General features: G+C 42.7%; 1 protein-coding gene across 3 annotated transcripts in view; it reads right to left on the reverse strand.

The window, feature by feature from the left end:
• The window catches only part of LOC121719455 (NXPE family member 3-like), a 31,437-nt gene that overhangs the window by 3,928 nt on the left and 4,415 nt on the right, over positions 1–23,094 (reverse strand). For all 3 annotated transcript variants that reach the window (XM_042105103.1, XM_042105104.1, XM_042105102.1), the window contains 3 exons: positions 14,875–15,273; positions 14,322–14,743; positions 11,332–11,402 (listed from right to left, as the gene is read on the reverse strand). In XM_042105103.1, the coding sequence (XP_041961037.1) occupies positions 11,332–11,402; positions 14,322–14,743; positions 14,875–15,273 (892 nt within the window). The remainder of the gene's footprint in view (positions 1–11,331; positions 11,403–14,321; positions 14,744–14,874; positions 15,274–23,094) is intronic.

A 23,094-nucleotide genomic window follows, 5' to 3' on the forward strand; every position in this document is an offset into this window, starting at 1 on the left:
CCACTAAAGGTCAGACGGTACACCACTAAAGGTAAGATGGCACACAGACGGTACACCACTAAAGATCAGACGGTACACAGACGGTACACCACTAAATGTCAGACGGTACACTGACGGTACACCACTAAATGTCAGACGGTACACAGACGGTACACCACTAAAGGTAAGACGGTACACCACTAAAGGTCAGACGGTACACCACTAAAGGTAAGATGGCACACAGACGGTACACAGACGGTACACCACTAAAGGTCAGACGGTACACTGACGGTACACCACTAAATGTCAGACGGTACACAGACGGTACACCACTAAAGGTACGACGGTACACCACTAAAGGTCAGACGGTACACAGATGGTACACCACTAAAGGTAAGACGGTACACAGACGGTACACCACTAAAGGTAAGACGGTACACAGACGGTACACCACTAAAGGTAAGACGGTACACAGATGGTACACAGACGGTACACCACTAAAGGTCTGACGGTACACCACTAAATGTCAGACGGTACACAGACGGTACACCACTAAAGGTAAGACGGTACACCACTAAAGGTCAGACGGTACACCACTAAAGGTAAGATGGCACACAGACGGTACACCACTAAAGATCAGACGGTACACAGACGGTAGACCACTAAAGGTCAGACGGTACACAGACGGTACACCACTAAAGGTCAGACGGTACACCACTAAAGGTAAGACGGAACACAGACGGTACACCACTAAAGGTAAGACGGTACACAGACGGTACACCACTAAAGGTCAGACGGTACACAGACGGTACACCACTAAAGGTAAGACGGTACACAGACGGTACACCACTAAAGGTCAGACGGTACACCACTAAAGGTCAGACGGTACACTGACGGTACACCACTAAATGTCAGACGGTACACAGACGGTACACCACTAAAGGTAAGACGGTACACCACTAAAGGTCAGACGGTACACCACTAAAGGTAAGATGGCACACAGACGGTACACCACTAAAGATCAGACGGTACACAGACGGTACACCACTAAAGGTAAGACGGTACACCACTAAAGGTAAGACGGAACACAGACGGTACACCACTAAAGGTAAGACGGTACAGGAAAGATGTAGCCTGACGAGCCAGACCCACATCAAGATGTAGGGTCTGGGAACTCGTCATTGGCACTGCTCAATCTGAGGGGCGGGATGAACGGTTGCCTTTCAGATTTCCTCTGCACGCAACAGGATAGAGCTACAACTCATGAGTCCCATGCATTTTCCCACCAGCGGAGCTAGTTCGCTAAATTAATCAAACTTTTGCCAATTTAAAAAAAGCGATGTGATTGGCCTGATTGAAGTTTCATTTTTCCAGCTCGCAAGCCAACGGAGATTTGCTAGACTACCCTGACTGCAAATGACATTTGCTGCCACTAGGGTGCATCTAGATTTCTAGGCTAGGAAAGATGGACATTTAAGACCATTGTCCATATCTTCCATACAAAATGACAACAATGTCAATCCCATAATTTACATAGCACATTTCACACAGTGTGGCAATGCAATGTGCTTCACAGAAGCATATAATAATAAATAAATAGTAATAAATATAAAGACATAAAAGGGCAATGTTTTGGGAACATATAATAGTAAATAAATAGTTATAATTATAAAGACATAAAAGGGCAATGTTTTGGGAACATATAATAGTAAATAAATAGTAATAATTATAAAGACATAAAAGGGCAATGTTTTGGGAACATATAATAGTAAATAAATAGTAATAATTATAAAGACATAAAAGGGCAATGTTTTGGGAACATATAATAGTAAATAAATAGTAAGAATTATAAAGACATAAAAGGGCAATGTTTTGGGAACATTGGGAACATTTCGGGAAGTGTTCTGTATGTGTCCGTGGATGAGATTTCTTTATGCAATGGGGGAAAATCACACATAAAACATATGGGGCCCTATTGTGCACCCGGCACAAGGCGGCACAAAGTGAGACGCAAGTCTTATTCATATCATACAAAGCGAGACGCAAGTCTTATTCATATCATACAAAGCGAGACGCAAGTCTTATTCATATCATACAAAGCGAGACGCAAGTCTTATTCATATCATACAAAGGGAGACGCAAGTCTTATTCATATCATACACCCAGTCAGTGGTACATTTTCCGCCATGCGCCCAAGGTTGTGGCAATTAACGACATAAGGTGTGGTCTGGCGCATGATTCAAAAATCGCTATCTTACACCCTCTAAAAATCATTATGCCACTGACTGAAGGAAAACCTGGTCTATAGCAAAAGGCGCATATAAAGCATAGCTGAATACGCACTGTCATGAGATGTAAGCAGCAACTCTTCTGCAGGAAAAATGTTGTTAGGATTTTTATTCAGTCATTCAAAGATTGTTGGGTGAAAGTAACTGTTTTGTCGTTGACTATGAGACCACGGTGAAGTTAGTTTCACTTTGCCTTTGAGTTCAAATACAGTAATAGGCAAGTGCAGATGCATGTAGGCTATGCTCTGCTAGTCACAAACAGGTTTTTAGTAAAGCAAGGTTTAGTGGAATCCCTGTGTTCCATACAGTCTCATCTGCAAGCAGATTCCTTCAATTGCACCGCTTACTATCAAAATACTGATGCGCTGTTTGAAGTTGTGCTTCTTGCTGTTAAAGGGAATAACAGATGTCATTCTAATTGGTTTAAAGGAGGGGTTTTCAAACTCTTGCAAGCTGGGTCCCCCCAAAGCTGGTTCATTGCAGTCCCCCCCCCCCCCCCCCCCCCCCCCTTCGGGCCTATTATCATTACTAGGCTATTGTTATAATTGGGAATTGGCACCAGACCTCTGATATGAATTTATGCTTTATTATTGTTATTATTACTAGGCCTAATAGTAGGCATATCATTAAATTTTTACAGAAACTTGCAGGTAGGCAATGTTAATGAGAGACCTGAGCCTGCTTTGCCTTGTAAAGATCCTCAATTCTTGGCACAATGTCTGTTTCTTGATTTGTGCACGATTGTGGTATTTTGTTTTAAGTGCAGTCATTTTTGAGAATCCTGCCTCAAACAATTATGTCGACGCAAAAGGGAGGAGAATCTTCAAGGCGACGTCACAGAGTTGAGGGTATTCCTGCATCAATGCTGCCCAGAATGACGAATGTGGGCAGGAGTGGTCAGCCTGTCACTCTTCAGCTCAATAAGCTATTCCTGCATATCAGTTGACAGCTCGTTTGCTGTGAACACAAATGGATCTCGAACTCACGCAAAAGAGCGATAATCCTCTTTGAAGTAGCCTACGTCAGAAATTGTTTTCTCATTCCTGACAGGTGCTCAGACGCTGATTGAAATAGAGAGAAGAAATCGTGTGACGTACCTGCATCAGTGATAAAGTCACTTTAGACAGAGACGCAGAGACGCAAGCCACATTAAGTCACTTTATCACTGTCACAGGTACTGCAAGGCTGGGGAACATGTCGCAGTTCCCTCGACTGATGCAGCCATGCCAGAGGTCAAGTTTTTGTGTGAAGGTGTCCACTCTGTCTGCGAGGAGCAAAATATGAGTTTTGCGGCCTTGCAAAGACAGGTTGAGGCCATTCAAGCGGTCAAATATATCGACCAAATAGGACAGAGACGCAAGCCACATAGAGTCATCAGAGTTAGTGAGTAGAGCTGAGCGGTGCGAATATCCCGCTCCTCGTTCAGGTGGCTGTTCACTCGGCTGCTCCTCCGCTCAAATTCGAGTCCGGTCACTCCGCTCAATTTCGCTCCCCGCTCCACTTAAAAATCCTCCCGCTCCAGTCAAATCGTTTAACGCTCGCTCCAATTGACCTGTCGCTAAGCTCCGCCCCCCATTGTTACCGTGTGAAAACTCGGACAAACAAACCAGACTTGATTAGAAATACATTATGGACAATGGCAGCTGACATTATATGAAAGCAGGCTTTGAGGACGTTTTGGTCGATAAAAGATTTACTTTCCTCCAGGAGCTATCAAAAGGGACTTAATTATGCTATGGAGGGGTGTATTCAAAACTTTGGAATACATACAAGGTGACAAACAGTTGTGGCGAGTTAGCCGTGCAGTGCAAAAACCACTGACGTTAATGCTAGCTAGCTAGCTAGTGGAAGATTGATACTAAGATATGTTAGGTTACGTTAATATTTGATGTAGTAAGAATATAGTTGTTGGTTAATGAGCATTGTCATCTTGGGATTTAACAGGGAACCTGTGCCCACATTGTTGGCTTAGTAGCCTACATTACGTCGAGCTGTTGCAAACGCGAGAGACGTCCTGTAGGCTACTGTTGATGAAAATATACCGTTTTCTAGCCTCTCGGGGTACCGGCTATCTGTATTACACGTCCCCCATGCAAAACGTTTGACCATGGTTATCCGTCGGGGTTTTTTGAGTTAATAAATTCCATAAATAACCATTAATTTGTCATTTTATGCCTCCTCCCTGTTGTTTCCTATGGAGTTGTCCGAGCTGATGTCCGAGTCCCGTTGAGGCTGGACTGTCATTGGCTCATCAGCGTTCTAATGGCTTCTACATACCTGACGCACCCGACCGGTAGCGCGACAATGTGACGTCAAAATGACGTAGATCTCTCTGGCGCGCCAGGGTTTTGGCCGTGTAGCACACGGTAGCGCACCACTCATTTTCTTTCAGACGAGCGCGACAAGGCGGAAACAGGAAGATGGACTAGTTCGAGGGCAAGCGAGTTGTAGTGTTTTGTTACAGTCGTGAATTTTTAATAGTTTGCTGGATAAGTTAACAAAGTTACCAGTGAGAGTTGCAACACATGGAATTAAGAGGAAAGAATAGAAACGATTTATTTTCAAACAAAGGATATCTATTAAGGCCTTAACAAAATCTCTTTCCACTTCAGGAAATTACACAAACTCAGCCAGCTGCTAGCTAGCTAGCCAGCTAACTAAACTGTTTAAATTATTAAAATTTCCCTCGGGATGACTAAAGTACCTATCTATATATCCATCTATCTATCTATCTATCTACCTGTGCACACACCTTGGAAACTACATGATAATGATGATGGTAGTTGTGAATAGTAGCAACCAAAGTCTGAAGTACCATCACAGAGGCTAGGTACTGGTGTTTCTTACGGCAGCTTCTTCTGCTGTGTAAGTAGTTAATGTTAGTCTTTTCACAACAGCGACACCTCTGTTCAGGAGAATATTGCAACTAGTGTTGCGACCACCACGCGCGAGTATAAATGGTTACGGCGCTTCTGTGACGTCACATTGTCGCGCTACTGGTCGGGTGCGTCGAGTATGTGGGACGTTTAAGGGTGGCGCTTAGCGACAGGTCAATTAAAAGAGGGAGAAATAATCTACAAGCCGAACTGTCACCTTAAACAGAAAACTTAAATCCTAAAGAACTAAGAGCAACAGCAATATATTTCACTTAGAGAACATTTATTTTAAAACTGTTTCATCCTCAATACCAATTTCAAGTTTTTGCCTGAAATTGCACAGCCCCTGCTTCAGAGCCCACTGAAGAAAATAATCAGAAGAACTGTGTGATGTACTGACACAGAGTTACAGAGGCTAGAATATTGTTTTTTTTCTTTCTACCGGATAACATGCATCTCTGAACTGACCACATTCCAGCCCTCTAGGTCACTTGATATGATTTAGAAACACAACTGAGCCCTAGCCCTAGACCAATATAGACCCTTTCAACAATAAAAACAAAAACAATGCTTGAACGTTCTATTTGGTTACCAATCTACTTCCTCTGCATTAAGATAACAATGTTAAAAAGGAAGCCTTGTGGGGCCAACTATGATGCTGATAATGGAACTCTCTTGAAAGGGTCCATAGAATAAAATATGAGTATTTTAGACCATTATTTGGCAAGGCATGCTCATGCATTTTGTAAAATGCCCTATGGAGAGGGTCTCTAGTTTTAAGTTTTTAGGTGTGACTGTGGCGGAGGATCTGTCGTGGGGTAAAACCGTTACCGTTTATTTTGACGTAGCCAGATTGTAATGAAGGATCCGTTAGTTAGTTATTAGTTACTTAACTTGGATATCATGGGATATCATTCTTAATATTATTTATTTAATGCATGTATATTTTAATGTAATTTACTGGCCATTTTTAAGATACCCAGTATCTCAGGCGACCCCATTTGAATTTCAGGCGACCCCACATGGGGTCCCGACCCCAAGGTTGGGAAACGATGACTTAACGCGTGTGTGTGTGTGTGTGTGAGCCTTTACTGACGTTTTTTCTTAATCATAAGACATACGGTGACACGATGCTTAAAATGACTTGAAGTTTCAAAGGGCTGTAGTTTTGCAACGATTAGTTATACAGATATACTATTCAAGATCTATGCATAGATTTTTCACAGGTGAAAAATCACCTGTGATTTTTTTCAGTTTTTTTCGGAGAGGGTCACCTGCCAAATTTTGCAGAAATTGGGTGATTTCACACGGAATGACCCTTAGAGCACTTTTGCTGTGGAGACACCATAAGTTAGGCTACTCAGAAATTGTTTGCCAGGTCATTGCAGCCTAATTAGCATATATTTTAAAGCCAAACATCTCTGGTGTGGTTTTGACAATCACATAAGGAATTTACCTTAGACTAGGCTATACTGAAATAGATTAATGATGTAAAGTCAAGTGCGCTTCTATGGGTCTGGTGTGTGTGTTCTTATTGATGAGTCGGAGTGGCAAGTGCTGTGCATAGTTGCAGTGGAATGTGGCTGCCCAAGGCATTATAAAACTTCTCACTCTTAGGCCTACTCATACACGGCGCTGAAATGGCGTATTTAGCTGTCTAAATTCGAATCATATCATGCTGGGCCCTGGGGAGAAATCGTCAGACATCCATTATTTTGTTATTCAGCACCCCTGGTCAAAGATATGTTCCTGTGCGCCTGCTGGTTTAAAGGATACAATGCAACAATGAGGGGAACGGAGCCGGAGATGAAATTAAAACATGCGGTGAGTGCACCCAAAGATTGCAAGGCATTTCGAGATAAGAGAACCGCTTGCAACTCACAATACGTTTGTTGATAGAGCAATACAAAGCAGCTGTCCTGTTCAATCAATCGTCAGCGTCAGCGACTACACCGAAAACTGAAGGTGTTTTCTATTGCCATATAAACGTGAGCTAATCGCTAACGTTATCTGAGATGCTAGTTTTTGTAACGGCAGGAATAAACACACATGGTAACAAAATCAATCGAAAAAAGTGTAGCTTTACTCAACACATTAACACTATGATTCAGAGTAATTGTCAAGTTGTATTAGCCTGGCTAGCGCCACCACTTCTCAATGAGACGTGGTCTGGGAACCAAACGTTCATTTTCTCGTATTTGAAAAAAATGCCCAGATCCGTTTATTGGGTGCCACGGATGTCTATCAAATGCGTCTGTGCATAGCTCATCATCGTCTTGCTTTCCCCCTTGTTCTGTGATTGGTCTCCTATCTCAGGAGAAAATTTGCTCCATGGTCTCCAGGCTGCCTTAGCAGCGTGAATCAAATCGCGCGCAAGGCAGCATGGGAACACCCAGGCTAAAGTTGTATGGCTCACTGTGTTCAAAGTCGATCTTAATAACCCTCGTCACCTCGACTATGTGGTGGTTGTTATGGGAAACTAGCTAGTAAATGCAGCTTTACTGTATTAGTGAAGTTCGCGAGATTGGAAACAGGAAATAGCGTTTACAGGAGGGTTTTTTTTTACAATTTAAAATGATTATAGATTTGAATGGGCCATGTTGAAGAGTTGATGTCCATTATTGTTCGTGCAAATATAGACTGATTCATGTCCCTTGCATTTTGCAACTGTGTGGTCCATGGTATGCGCCCGACAGAAATATTGTTTCATTTTGCGAGTGATATCCACGTTCTGGCGGTGTTCGCCCTGTTTCAGAGAATCTAAATGCAAAAATGCACAGAGGGAGTTCCTAAGCTAAGGTATAAGCTAGGCCTATTACACAACATAAATTGTCACTATGCTGGCGACAAATAAAATCTCTTACGATCCACCCTTTGGGAACCAATGCTTTAGACCAGTGGTTCTCAACCTTTTTTCAGTGATGTACCCCCTGTGAAATATTTTTTCAGCCAAGTACCCCCTAACCAGCGCAAAGCATTTTTAGTTGAGAAAAAAGACTTAAAACAGAGCACTGTGTCATCAGTGTCTAATTTATTAAACGTTGGAACTGATAAACACATACACATACAATGTATATTTTCCTGAAATATTTATTAAATAATTGTTTTTTAAGTATTTTTGCATGGATTCTACTTTTTAAATATATGTATATTTTAACCCTTAGTACCCTAAGCTGTTTTTAGGGCATTTTTGTAGGGCATTTTCACTACATTTATTAATTTTTTCATTTATTCTGGTCATTGTAAGTGCCACACACACATATATAGTTTTGTTCCCGGCTGAGTCTAGGCTATCCAGATCTGCCATGATTTCATGTATTAGTACTAGCATTGATTTTATTTTGATTTTAAAGAATTAAAATATAAAAAGCGTATTATAAAAAATCTTATATTTTGACATGTATCTCACCACAGCAAGCTCATAGCTCTACATGCATTTAATGTGTGTGTAGGGCAGACTGTCCTGAATCTGGAAATATCACTGCCATGGTGGAGGGATTCTCTGGGGATGAGCAATTTACAGATGTGGTGTGCGCCCAGGGCCGGATTAACCATTAGGGCAACTGTGGGCACGGGATCAGTAAGGGGCCCTGGGCACAGTCAAAATATTACTTTCGATCACGTTACAAACGCAGTACTCACTTCCCTAATTTTATGCAGATTTTGCAACCCGTTCAATCAAAATATTATGTTAAATGACGTCAGAAACAGTGTCTGTAGCTGCCTGCACAAATGCTGCCTGCCGTCAGTCAATGAGTGAGGGCGAGCTATCGCGTTGAAACAACACCCAGACTACGCTATAGCTGTCATGTCGAGATGTCTTTTTAGCTAACGTGGTTAGCGTTTTCTCGGACGCAATTGAGCAGTTAGTCCACACTTCATCAACCCACAAACATGAAATCTACTTCTGTCAAAACTTTCGAGACTAAATTAAGTTTTGAGTGTAGCGCAGTAAGCACAAGCATAATTTTGTGGTTTTACGCACAGCAAGGGCATTCGTGTTTGTTAATGCCTGGTACAGATTGCAATCTAATGAAGACAAGGCTTACATGCTAAGAATATTACTGTACACACGTTTTGACAACAGACGAAGCTAAAGGTGAAGATATCTATCTCCTGTTACTAGATCAGCAGGTAAGACAGGAGGTGAGGGTGCCACCCGCATCGCCAGACAGACTACCGCAAAGCACAACCAGTAGGTTCCAGCAGCTTTGAGAACCACCGATGGGCTGCTAAGAAAGTTTCTAGATGATAGCCTACACATACAAAAGTAATTTCTGTCAATTACATCTTTTATCAGTGCAGATTAAAGCTTAAAGTTTCTGTCCAAAATCGCGTGATTAGTGTCTCTCCCTTTCAAAAGTTTTGACAGAAGTAAATTTCATGTTTGTGGGTTGATGAAGTGTGGACTAACTGCTCAATTGCATCCGAGAAACTTCTAACCACGTTAGCTAAAATGACATGACATAGCCTAGGAATTGTAGGCTAAGTAGGGTAGGCTCCAAAAATTCGGGGGTTCAGGGGTTTTTCTTGGTGTTTTTTTTTTTTTTTTTGCAGTTAATTGGACGTTTTTTTTATGCAATTTTGGACAGAAATTTTAAGCTGAAGACAGGCAAGCTGTCCATCTGGCTCATCCAAACCACACACTGCATGCATGAAACAAACACTATCATGGAACTTCGACATCACAATAAATGAGGATACCCATAAATAAATCTGATAAGAGGTTTAATTGACAGAAATTAATTTTGTGTTTGTATCATCTAGAAACTACAACAGAGTCTTTCTTAGCAGCCCAACGGTGGTTCTCACAGCTGCTGTAACCTACAGGTTAACTTTGGGGTTAGTGAGTGCGCGCCTGCAGGTGTATGGCCGTAGGCACTGTGCGTACCATCAGGCAACTGTGTGCGGGCGTGCATGTGGGGAGGGAGGGGGCACATTCCGATTTTGTGCCCAGGGCCCATGGTCATGATAATCCGGCCATGTGTGCGCCTTACAGAAATAAATGCCATTTTTTTATTTAGTGATTAAAAATGACCTTTCTGCGCTCCATATCTGTAACACGAACTGATCTGACCTGACTTGACCCGAGTTTACGTGTTAGCGTGTGCCTGTCTGCACTCATGATTCTATACAACTTTTTACTGCATTGCCATGAACAAAGTAAAGGTAAAAAAGGTGTTTCTTTGTCAAACAAATTGGGATTCAATGTGAGCCTTGAACTGGATGCCATGCAGGAATTGGCTAGAGTCTCAAAACCGGATTATGAACATTCTTTGCCATAAAGAAACACACAATAGCGTTGGATTATAAACATGCTTTGCCACAAAAACAGAAAAAAACGTGAGGTAAGTCGAGCTATATATTTTTGTCACTTCGTCTGTTTTATAACCCAGAAGGATGTACTTGGTATCAAATGATAGCTCTCTGTCTCCTCTTTCATCTGACATGCGTGGCATATCTATCCGATCACAGGTCCGCGAGTAATTAAAACGAGAGTAATGGGTGTGCAGTTGGTTTTTGTACATGACGTTATTATTTTGCAGTCACTTCGTCTGTTTTCATAAGCCAGAAGGATTGACATACGTGGTACCAATGGATAGCCCTGTGTCTCCTCTTTCATCTGATAAGCTTGCCATATCTATGCTTTCACGGGTTCGCGAGTAATTCAAACGAGAGTATGGGTGCGCTGGTGAACGCAGAGATGTATATACTGTAAATATGATGCAATTTGATTTAATTTCATACTTTGACGTACAGACAAGTGCGTGGTCTCGTTGGAAAGCCCATCTTCTGCTCTGTCACACAATCAAGGCTTCATCTCGCTGCTATGAACAGCGGAGCAATGTAACAGAGAAGAAAGGATGTGTTTTTTGACGCACTTTGCGTCAATCGGCTTCTAAGGGTTAAAATCTCACGTACCCCCTGGAGTGCCTTCACGTTCCCCCAGGGGCACGCATACCCCCATTTCACTGCTTTAGACAACATAGGGAACGAAACGGGAGTGGGACGGGATTCGGGAGCCTTTCTCTCTGGATTTTGCAGGACAGGATTTTTTTGGGGGGGGGGGGGGCAGGGCAGTCACGTGATCGGGATATGACGGGAGTATTTGTGTGGGCTCGGGATGGGACGGGAGCGACGATTGATTCCCGTGTCACCCTCTGTGTGTGTGTGTGTGCATCACATACCAGTACTTGAATTAGTGGCAGTCACACTAATCAGGCGTGAGTCACCGGTAAGCCACCGGTTCACATGCTGGCTGAGGGGACACAATGCAATGTTACAGTTACCGATTCGAGACCTTAACTCAAAATCCAATATAATTTGTACATTCACACATATATACAAGCATACATACATACACATACATACATACATACATGCATACACACATATACACTCATACATACATACACTCCTACATACATATGCTCATACATACATATTACATACATACTAGGAATGGGACAAATAGGGACAAATATGCAAAGTAGAAGTGTGTGTGTGTGTGTGTTTGTGTGTAAGGATCCTAATTACCAGGCTGATGATAATCTTTTCAATCATATATGGACTCTTGATCAACTACTAAGTGTGGGCCTATTGTGGGCCAACTGTCACATGTCCACAGGAACAGTTAACTAGGGACAGGGAATGTAATCAAATGTATACCTTGTCATGTCTTGATTGATTCACTCTCACTACAACAATGGTCTCAAGTCTCATCAAAGTACTCCTCATGTGACCCCAAATCAGCCGACCTCCAACCATGTGATCCCAAATCAGCCGACCTCCAATCATGTGATCCATATCAATGTAACCAACCACAAACTACCTAGTTGAATGTGAATGTGAATGCCTATTTAAGTGAAGTTCACAGAGCATTCTGGGAGCCATTCTGTAGTCAGAATCTCCCGCACCACTAAGGTGTGTAGTCATCATCCTCTGAGCTGGTATGTTCATTCCCTGATTGTTTCATATGGTTTCCTAAATGTTCTTTTAACCTGTTTTCGTAACTTTCACATTCTTCATTTAGATGTACTTTCTATAATGTATTGGATGAATAGCTTAGCCTGACGAGCCAGACCCACATTAAAATGTAGGGTCTGGGCACTCACCGTTCGCAGTGCTCAGTCCGAGGGGCGGGATAATCGGTTGTCTTTCAAATTCCCTCTGCACGCAATAGGACAGCGCTGAGTCCCATGCGTTTTCCCACCAGCGGAGCTAGTTGGCTAGTTCAAACTTTTGCCAACTTAAAACAAGCTTAACTGTTGGCCAACAGCAACATCCATCTTCTTTGTTTTCAAGTAGCAGGGAATTCAAGCCAAACCGTTGCAACTCTGCCATCAATCATTATGTTAAGCCCGCCTAACGACTCTATACACGATTTGATTGGCCTGATAGAAGTTTAATTTTTCGAGCTCACAAGCCAACGGAGAGTTGCTAGACTAGCCCTGGAAGCAAATGTAATTTAGATTCGTCTAGATTTCTAGGCTATGAATAGCTTGTACCTGACAAATAAATTGTTATGTTCTGATGCGCATAGCCTTTCTATTGTACTTATTGTCCAGAGTAGCAGTTTAGGTTACGTTACTAGCATAATGGACGACTGGGATTAGTTATCGCCGCCGTAAAAACTAAATCACCTGGGAGATGGCAAGTTATTATGAACTGACCAAGCATTACACAGCAGTGGGCAGTTTGTCAGCGATGGTCTAGATTGGTCGCGAAAACCTAGCACAGCCTGACCCCTTGTAGCATAGGAATTTGCTTGACTGTCTAACACGCTGGTGAGTATCGCAGTCCGGATCAGCATGTAGCCTCTGACCTACTTCCAGACCAGTACGTGTTATGTTGAGGAACCGCCCGAATTAATCGGCAGGTGGAGGAGTCCTATAGTATATATAGGATATAGGAGCGCGTGTCATAAGAAAACGAGTTAGGCATTCTCATTAACAGTTTATCAGCCCACTATGGATAGCAATGTTACTTTGAACCGAAACATTTCTAATACTGAGCGGAGTTAGATTTATTAGGTTTAACAGGGGTTTATAATCAATTGTTATATTTCCAACAGCGCGCGGACAGCTTCACGATTTCCTTCGACCACTCTCAGTTCCCTCTTTGGTCCTGACGAGTGACATCACTTACAGGCTATAAGACGTTACTGGTCAGGACCAATGAGGGAACTGGGAGTGGTCGAAGGAAATCGTGAAGCTTCCGTGCGCTGTTGGAAATAACAATTGATTATAGAACCCCTGTTAACCTAATAAATCTGAATCCGCTAAATATGGAAAGTTTCAGTTCAATGTAAAAACAATATCCATAGTAGGTTGGTAAACCCACAATATAGACTGTTAAGGAGAATGCCTAACTTGTTTTCTTATGACACGCGTTACTTCTAGGAATAATGTTACGTAGGTCTAGACATCTTTGGTCTAACTCCTCCTCGGCCGTTTAATTCGGGCGGTTCCTAAAAAACACAACATGTACTGGTTATGGAGGAGGACAGAGGCTACAGTGCTGACTCAGACTGCTAAACTCATCAGTGCGCTAGCAGTTTACTACACCCTGTGCTACAGAGGGTTCAGGTTGAGCCAAGGTTTCGCCGTCTTGTCTATACCATCGCTGACAAACTGCCCATTGCTATATCACCCTATAGCCTACAATAGTCAGTTCTGCTTTAGCTTACCACTCCAGCTGATTAGCTTCTACGGCGGCGATAACTAATCCCAATCATAATTGTGGCAACACCGTTACCTTAGACTACGACTATGGTCATGAAGTACTCGGAAAGGCTATGTGGATCAGAGCATAATAATTTATTTGTCAGGTATAAGTTACTCATCCAATACATTTTAGAAAGTACATCTAAATGAATAATGTGAAAGATTGATGAGACTTGAAACCATTGTTGTAGTGAGAGTGAATCAATCAAGACATGACAAGGTATACATTTGATTACATGTCCTGTCCCTATAGTTAACTGTTCCTGTGGACATGTGACAGTAGGCCCACAAGGCCCACACTTAGTAGTTGATCAAGAGTCCATATAAGATTGAAAAGATTATCATCAGCCTGGTAATTAGGATCATTACGTGTGTGTGTGTGTGTATATGTATGTGTGTGTGTATATGTATGTGTGTGTGTGTGTGTGCGTGTGTGTGTGTGTCTTGCTCACCTGTCCATGAGGACCTCCTCCAGGGCGGTGAGGTGTTTCGTGAATACACCTCCTGAGTGGAACACACGGTCCTGGCAAGTCAGTGTCGGGGGTTTGTGGCACTGCCAGGTGAGGCCCGTGTGGGCATCGTGGTACTCGCACCGTCCCCTTGGCGACGACGACAGCACCACGCCCGGCCACTTCACCTTACATTCCACTACCTCCTCCACCTTGGCACCCCCGTGCTGCTGACTTGTGCCCAGGAAGTAGTTCCAGAAGAAGAAGTGGTTGTTGTAGGTGCGGCGGCCTTGCTTGAGGAAGTGCACCGCCTCACTGGAGTGGATCAGGCGCACGGCCAGCTTCACCGGGCCGGCCCACGGGAGCTTGAACTGGGCCGTGTAAGTGCCATTCCGATGGTCCAGGACCTCTCCAAACACACTGGCCTGAGGTGCAGAAATGGATGATAATGTGACGGGTGTGTTATTGTGTGTGTGTGTGTGTGTGTGTGTGTGTGTGTGTGTGTGTGTGTGCGTGCGTGCGTGCGTGTATGTGAACTGTCTGAATAAGCCATTACCTTTAATTTGTCTGAATAAGCCTTGGCCTGGAAGAAGTCTCCTCCGTAGCGTTTTGGCGTACCAGTGAAATCCTTGGCGATGATGGTGGCGAGGACTTCCTCTCCCACTGTGTATTTCTCCTTGAAGTTATTAATAATGAAGGTGGAGTGGGCTGCACTCGTGCACACACTTGCGTTGCTAATCTCGTGGTCCGGTTCGGCCCAGCGGACCGCCTGTTGTATCCGGTCCCACTCCTCTGGACTGAAGCCCGGGTCGTCACTCACAGGGAACGTTGGATCCGGGCCCTCAGGGGTTCGGAGCGTCTGCGTTTCATTGGAGACGAGTCTGTCAGGTCCGTTACTGTACTGCTGCTGGTGAGGCCTAAGGGAAAGCTCGCAGAACGTGTATGACAACAACATCTGCACAGAGATAAATAAACAATGTGATTTCTCCTCCTCATATGTGCCTCTAAATTGTCTGACAAAGGTCTATGACAACAACAGCTGGACAGAGAATAAACAAACAAGGTGATTTATCTTCCACATATGTGAGTCTTTTACGCTGTCAAGTGTATTTAGAACATCATGGCTTCCCACACTTGAAAAGGGAAGGACTTGACCAGACTCAGGATTTCACTCGTTCTTTAATTTATTTGACCAGTAAACAAGGAAGGTGAAATATAGTAATTTTATAGTCATTTTCTGCTGGAACTATAATTGTGGAGACTGATAATATCTTTCTAAATAGAGAGAGAGAGAGAGTGATAGAGCACACATGATGATACTGTTTGGGTAGCAATAGAAGGTGGCATAGCTGTGTGAGGAAAGAAGCAAGGAGGACACATGGACTTATCCAGTTAAAGTGTCACAACCTAGTCTTGTTTTCAATACTGTTTACACGATCACATTGAACCATGGTAATTGTAATGTTTATGATATATAACATATGTCGTTATGATGTTGAAGATAGTATTTCCACATGTGATGTGTCTTAGGTTGTAAGCAGACATTGTTTTATTCAGTCCACAAGGAGGCGTTTCAGTTTTCATTATTGTGTTTTGACTGCTGAAGCAGCGAAGAATCCAGAAATCAAGATGGTGACATAAACATAAACCTAAACAATTGTAACAGAGATTTATAAGTTCACTAAAGAGTCCAAAAGCTACTTTGCTGTGTATAAGAGTTTTATTCCAGAACTTTACAGTAATCTGGCCACACATAGGCCAACATTAGAATAAAGCAGAGCAAACATGCAAACATGCTCCTAAGTTCTAAATACAAAAAAAAAAAAAAAAAAAAAAAAAAAAAAAAACTTTGGCCCCGATATCTGGACTGATTTTCTGACAGCAGTGCATAGATTTGAGTTAATATCATTATATGTAGGGGGGGGGGGGGGGGGGGGGGTCATTATTATTATTATTATTATTATAATTATTATTATTATTATTACTACATCAGACATCAGATTGTTATGTAGCATAGCCATATTATACATCATTTGAAAGCTTTGACTCTTGGGAATCAATGACAATCTTATTTATGTAAATATGTGTAGTGCTTTAAATTGTCAGATTAATGTTACTACGTCCCAATTAAAGGTACTCTAAGCGATGCTGGGTAACGTCACTTCTGTTGACTTTGAAACAAAATAGAGAGCTAGCTCGCTACTTCCTCCCCCACCCTCCCGTGCTGCTCCCATGCAATTGAAACTCTCCTAAACGCGCATCTCGTCTGTGATTTGCTGGAACAGTTTTTTATGTTTTTATGTCATGTTGTGCAGTCCACCTTATACACACCAATTGAATTGAAATAGAAATTGTAAAGATTTATATTTTTTTGTAATTATTCCATATCAGAACCCCTGTAGTACAATCCAAATGCACGCATGAAACCTGAGTGTTACCTTTCATTTGAAGTCAAGATTATGCTTCTAAGGGGTTCATATGCAGTAAGCATTTGATTGTCAGTATGCATTGTGGATAACCAAAAGTCCTATGGGGAGTTTCCACAAAATGCATGAGCATACCTTGACAAATAATGGTCTAAAGTACTCATATTTTCATTCTATATTTATCTCCTTTTGCACACAACTTCACAAGACCTGATGCTAGGGCTCAGTTGTGTTTCTAAGTCATATCAAGTGACCTAGGGCTGAAATGTCGTCAGTTCAGAGATGCTTGTTATCCGGCATGAAGAGAAAACAATATTCTAGCCTCTGTAACTCTGTGTCAGTCGGTCAGGTATTTGCTTATACTGTAGGCCAAAGTACGTGAGAGCAATGCCCTTCTAAGTAGATGATGTGCAATGTTCAGCAAAAAACTCAATGGGGCAAAAGTATAATTTGCAAATGCTCAGACTTGCAGAATAAAATATTTGACAAAATGACACTGACAATTTAATAATGGGCCTACCCTTTTCACCACCTTCTCTGGGCCAGCATCCTCTATCTTGGCCTTTTTAGGGGGCTTCCTCTCAGGGCGAATGAGAGGATGCTTAAATGTTTTTTACCTGACATCTTTGAAAGACAGATGCAATGATTAATGCATCCATGGCCAGGATATAATTATAAACTATGACATGATTTTAAAAGTGACCTATAACATCGACTATGCAATACAATTTAATTTATTTAGTGCTGATAAAATGATTAAACATACTTGGAGAGAGAGATGTTTGTAACGTGACAATATATCATATGTCATCGTGTGATAACAAAAATATGACTAGGCTTAGATTACTTGTTCTGAGCAGGTGTTGTCAGTGAACAGGCTGTAAAACTGTTGGCTAAGTTATAGACACTCATGAACAACTGATGCTAATTATCTGGGAAACATTCTCTAACAACAGTCAAGTTCTCATTGTTTGTGTCAAACAGGTTGTGAATTTGTTGTAACATTAAAAGATGTGCTCTGTGCTCAAAGTGATGCTCGAAGCTCCAGTGGTTTCCGACTGAGCAAAACTTTTGAAGATCGATGTTGTAGCAAAATCACGTGAACATTTCCAGGATATGATTTTTTTCATTGGTTGTTGCTTAAATCTTACCCAAGGACAATAGTGCTATTTTCTGATTGTCTATTGTGTAGCCCCTTTCCTTTTTTTTTTGATTGGCTAATAAGTGGCAGGCTCGACTAAGAACTCTAGGGGAGACGCACTTGTTTATTGCCGGTTCCATAGTGAGAGCTGCGCGGACAGAGACATTTTGAATTTGAATTTTGCATATTAAATATTATAAATCGTTTTTCTGTGTTGTGGGAGTGCGTGACAAAAGACCGAAATGTGTGACTGTCACCAGGGTCGGACTGGGAACAAAATTCGGCCCTGGCAATTTTCTCCTGGACCGGCCCACTACTGGACCGACGACCCCCCCACCCCCCCCCCCCACACACACACACACACACATAAGCCCACCGATACCAAAATCCCCCCCTGATTCCCCCCCATAAATAACAAACACACAGTATCATGCTAGCAACACTTCATAAACTGAACCCAAACATTTAGATTTGGACCTATAGGTTATTATATAATCAGTATCGTAATTTCTGTCAACTATGACGATCTCCATGCATGTTCAGTAGCCTATAATTTTCATTTAGTCAAGCAGTGACATGTGGTTTAATCAGTGTTGGGCAAGTTACTTCAAAATCGTAATATATTATGTATTACTTATTACTGTCATTTCAAAGTAATTCATTACATTATAATATTACTGTCTCTGAATTGTAAGGCATTACACTACTATTGTATTACTTTTAAGTTACTTTTACCAAAATATCTGGAAATATGGATTTGGAATTCTAAATGCAGTTTATTATGCTCAATGCAGCTCATTGCACTTCTAATGGAGGGTGATATGGTACAACATAATGACTGAGCTAGGCTTAAGGCTAACAACAGTAGAATGCAATAGGTGCAGTGATGGATTATGATGTAATACAAGGAACAATCATAGCCAGAATTTTGTTTAAAGAAGACAAAAGGTCAAAGTCTGGTCAATTGTGATAGAAATGCTGTAACTTTAGGCTTAGGCCTACTCATTAAAATCAACAGAGAGCCCACTACCTGTATATTGTAATCCAAAACTTAAAGACATGTCAAGATAGGCTACACAGTGCAGCTACTGGCCATTTTGGTGCCCTAACTGGTGAAATACTAGCCTGGCTAGCGCCACCACTTCTCAATGAGACGTGGTCTGGGAACCAAACGTTCATTTTCTCGTATTTGAAAAAAATGCCCAGATCCGTTTATTGGGTGCCACGGATGTCTATCAAATGCGTCTGTGCATAGCTCATCATCGTCTTGCTTTCCCCCCTGTTCTGTGATTGGTTCCCTATCTCAGGCGAAAATTTGCTCCATGGTCTCCAGGCTGCCTTAGCAGCGTGAATCAAATCGCGTGCAAGGCAGCATGGGAACACCCAGGCTAGTGAAATACAGTATTAACCTAAGTATGTCATCATATGGCCAACTATAAAGATGTAATCTGCCTGTTCCCAGGGATGAGTAGTATTTCTGAAACATGTAATATGTGTTTCAAATGCAAAATAGTATTTTGTCATTTCTATTTTATTGGGTTTTTATTGGCTCTGTATTTTGTATCAAAATACTTTATTGGTGTGTATTTTTGTATTTTAAAAATACTGCAAAATACTAAATGTGAAAAACACAAAAAAGTAGATACTACACACAGGTGTAATGAATCATTGGTAATTAGGCAACAATGGTTTATGTTTATCGCAATCAGCTAATGTGAGAACAGCTGTGTTCAACAACACTTACAGTTTTTTAGTGACGGCTATTGCTGAAGCATCAGCCCTGGTCTGAAGCACTGGTGTGAAGTGGTACGCAAGTAAAGATGAGCAAGTTAACCTGTGCAAGTTCACATAAGGACACTGACAAAGGCAACCATGTCCCATTGTCTCCATGCCAATCTTTAACAGAAAAATGTCAGATATCTCAACCACAATGACATCAATAGATGGTAAGGTGTTGATTAAGGTGTGTTTGAATTAGTGTGTTTGTTAGAGATTTAAGGTGTGTTTGAATTCCCTTACTTTTCTGCATTCCATAGTGGGGAGAAGTTCACCTTGTTTAATTAAATAACAATTCTATTTCCGTATTAGCTGCATACTTGAGGTTGGAGATATTAAGGCACGTCAAGTCTCTCACATACTGGAACTTCATGATACATAGCCGTATGATTTTCTTATTCAGTTCTGCACTGGACTTGGGGCCATATTGTATTGTTTTTTACTATATAGTTTTAATAGGCTAAATGTTTGGGATAAAAAAAAGCTTTTTTTGCAGTGCTTCCATACTTCCTTGAAAAAAGTATTTTGAGTATTATCTAAATACAAAAATACAGTATTTTATTTTGATACATACGTAATATGGTTAGGCCTACTGTATTTTGTAGTTTATTTTGATACATTAAAAATGAGGGTATTAGGTATTTTATTTAGAAATACATTCTGATGTATTTTTGCCCATCCCTGCCTGTTCCCAGCATTAACACAACACTTTGCGATGATTAGCTTGTCACCTGTAACGATATATGGTAGGCCTACAGTAAGTGACTGACCTATCTGGGTACACTCAACACCTCAAAGTCAAAGTCAAAGTCAAAGTCAGCTTTATTGTCAATTTCTTCACATGTTCCAGACATACAAAGAGATCGAAATTACGTTTCTCACTATCCCACGGTGAAGACAAGACATATTTTTCCAATTTAAGTCCACAGACAAACATAACATTCAAGTAAACAAAAAAGTAAGTAAATAAGTAAATAAGAGGGCACATATAATAATGAAAAAATAAGAGCAGCAAAATTTTGTTGAAATTGTGCATAGACAGTCAATAAAATACTAGTGCAAAGTCAGGCCAATAAAAGGCTTGGGTAGTTCTGTTTGACCTAAGTAATAAAGAAAGTGGCATAGTGGTGCAAGTTATGTAAGAGCAGCAGAAGTGTTGTGTTTTCAGGACAACAACACCAAGTTGTAAAGTGTACAAGTGTGCAAGTGTGCAAGTGGAGTAGTGCAGGCGGCCATTGTAGGTCCAATGTCCAGGATGTTATGTAGCTGAGGGTGGAGGGGGGAGAGGAGGGAGAGAGTTCAGCATCCTTACAGCTTGGTGTATGAAGCTGTTGGTGAGTCTGGTAGTGCGGGAGCGCAGGCTTCTGTACCTCTTCCCAGAGGGCAGTAGATCAAACAGATTGTGAGCGGGGTGACTTGCATCACTCACAATTTTGGTCGCCTTGCAGGTGAGGTGGGTGGTGTAAATGTCCTTCAGGGAGGGGAGTGAAGCACCAATAATCCTTCCAGCTGTGTTCACTATGCGCTGCAGGGCTTTCCTGTTGTATTCAGTGCAGCTTCCGCCCCACACAGCGATACAGCTGGAGAGGATGCTCTCAATGGTGCCTCGGTAGAATGTGGTCATGATGGCTGGTGGAGCACTTGCTCGCCTGAGTTTCCGCAGGAAGTACAGGCGGCGCTGAGCTCTCTTCGCCAGTGATGCAGTGTTGGTGGTCCAGGAGAGGTCTTCACTGATGTGCACCCCCAGGAATTTGGTGCTGCTCGCTCTCTCCACCACAGCACCGTCGATGGTCAGTGGCAGGTGTTGGGTGTGACCTCTCCGGAAGTCAACAACAATCTCTTTGGTCTTGCTGACGTTCAGCAGGAGGTTGTTGTCCCTGCACCACGTGGTCAGATGGTCGACCTCCAACCTGTATTGAGTCTCGTCGCCCTTGGTGATGAGACCCACCAGAGTTGTGTCGTCAGCAAATTTCACTATGTGATTGTTGCTGTAGGTTGCAGTGCAGTCATGCGTCAGCAGGGTGAAGAGCAGCGGACTGAGCACGCAGCCTTGGGGGGCCCCTGTGCTCAGTGTGATGCTGCTTGAGGTATTGTTGCCAACACGTACTACTTGGGGCCTCTGACAGAGGAAGTCCAGTAGCCAGTTGCAGAGGTAGGTACTGAGTCCCAGTTTGTCAAGTTTGCAGATGAGTTGTTGTGGTATTATGGTGTTGAATGCAGAACTGAAGTCTATAAACAGCAATCTCACATATGAGTCTCTTTTTTCCAGGTGGGTGAGGGCTGGGTGGAGGGCAGAGCAGATTGCATCCTCTGTAGACCGCTTGGCTCGGTATGCAAACTGGAAGGGGTCCAGGGTGGGGGGGAGAATGGCTTTGATATGTGACATGACAAGCCGCTCAAAGCAGTTCATGATGATGGGTGTCAGTGCCACAGGGCGGTAGTCATTGAAGCAGGATGGAGCAGTTTTCTTCGGCACAGGTATGATGGTGGCAGCTTTGAAACATGATGGGACGATGGCTTGCTTCAGGGAAGTGTTAAAGATGTCTGTGAAGACATCCTTAAGCTCCCCTGCGCAGTCCTTCAGCGCACGACCTGGGATGTTGTCTGGACCTGTTGCCTTACGGGTGTTGATAGCAGCAAGTGTCCTCTTCACGCTGTCGGCAGAGAGGCACAGGGGCTGCTCATGTAGAGGGGGATGGGTCTTCTGTGGGCAGGTGCTGTTTTGTGCTTCAAAGCGAGCAAAGAAGCGGTTCAGGTTGTTGAGCAGAGGGATGTTGCTCTCACAGCTCTGTGGCGCGGGCTTGTAGTCCGTGAGGGCCTGAATGCCCTGCCATAGGCTTTGTGCATTCCTGCTGTCTTTGAAGTGGGTGGTTATCTTGTGAGTGTATTCCTTTTTTGCTTCCTTGATGCCACGGGACAGGTTGGCTCTCGCTGTTTTCATGCCAGCTTCATCCCCAGCTCTGTAGGCCTTGTCTCTGGCCCTCAGCAGCCTGAGGACATCCCCTGTCAGCCATGGCTTCCAGTTAGCCCGAGTGATGATGTCTTTTGTGTGGGTCACATCATCGATGCACTTGGTGATGTAAGAGGTTACAGTGTCTGTATACTCCTCTATGTCTGTCCGGTTATTGTAAGTGGCTGCCTGCTTAAACATTTCCCAGTCTGTTGTGTCAAAGCAGTCTTGAAGAGCATCGGAGGCTCCCTCAGGCCACATCTTTACCTGCTTACGAACCGGTTTGTTCGCTTTTACCCTTTGTCTGTATGCGGGCATTAGCATAACAGTGATATGGTCTGAAAGTCCAATGTGGGGGAGGGGGGTGGCTTTGTATGCTCCTTTGTGTGTAGTGTAGACCAGGTCCAGGATGTTATCTCCTCTTGTTGGAAAATCAACATGCTGGTGTAGCTTACCAGTAGCTTACCATCTATTGGTGTCATT

This window comes from Alosa sapidissima, chromosome 9 (genome assembly GCF_018492685.1).
Source record: "Alosa sapidissima isolate fAloSap1 chromosome 9, fAloSap1.pri, whole genome shotgun sequence".
NCBI lineage: Eukaryota > Metazoa > Chordata > Actinopteri > Clupeiformes > Clupeidae > Alosa > Alosa sapidissima.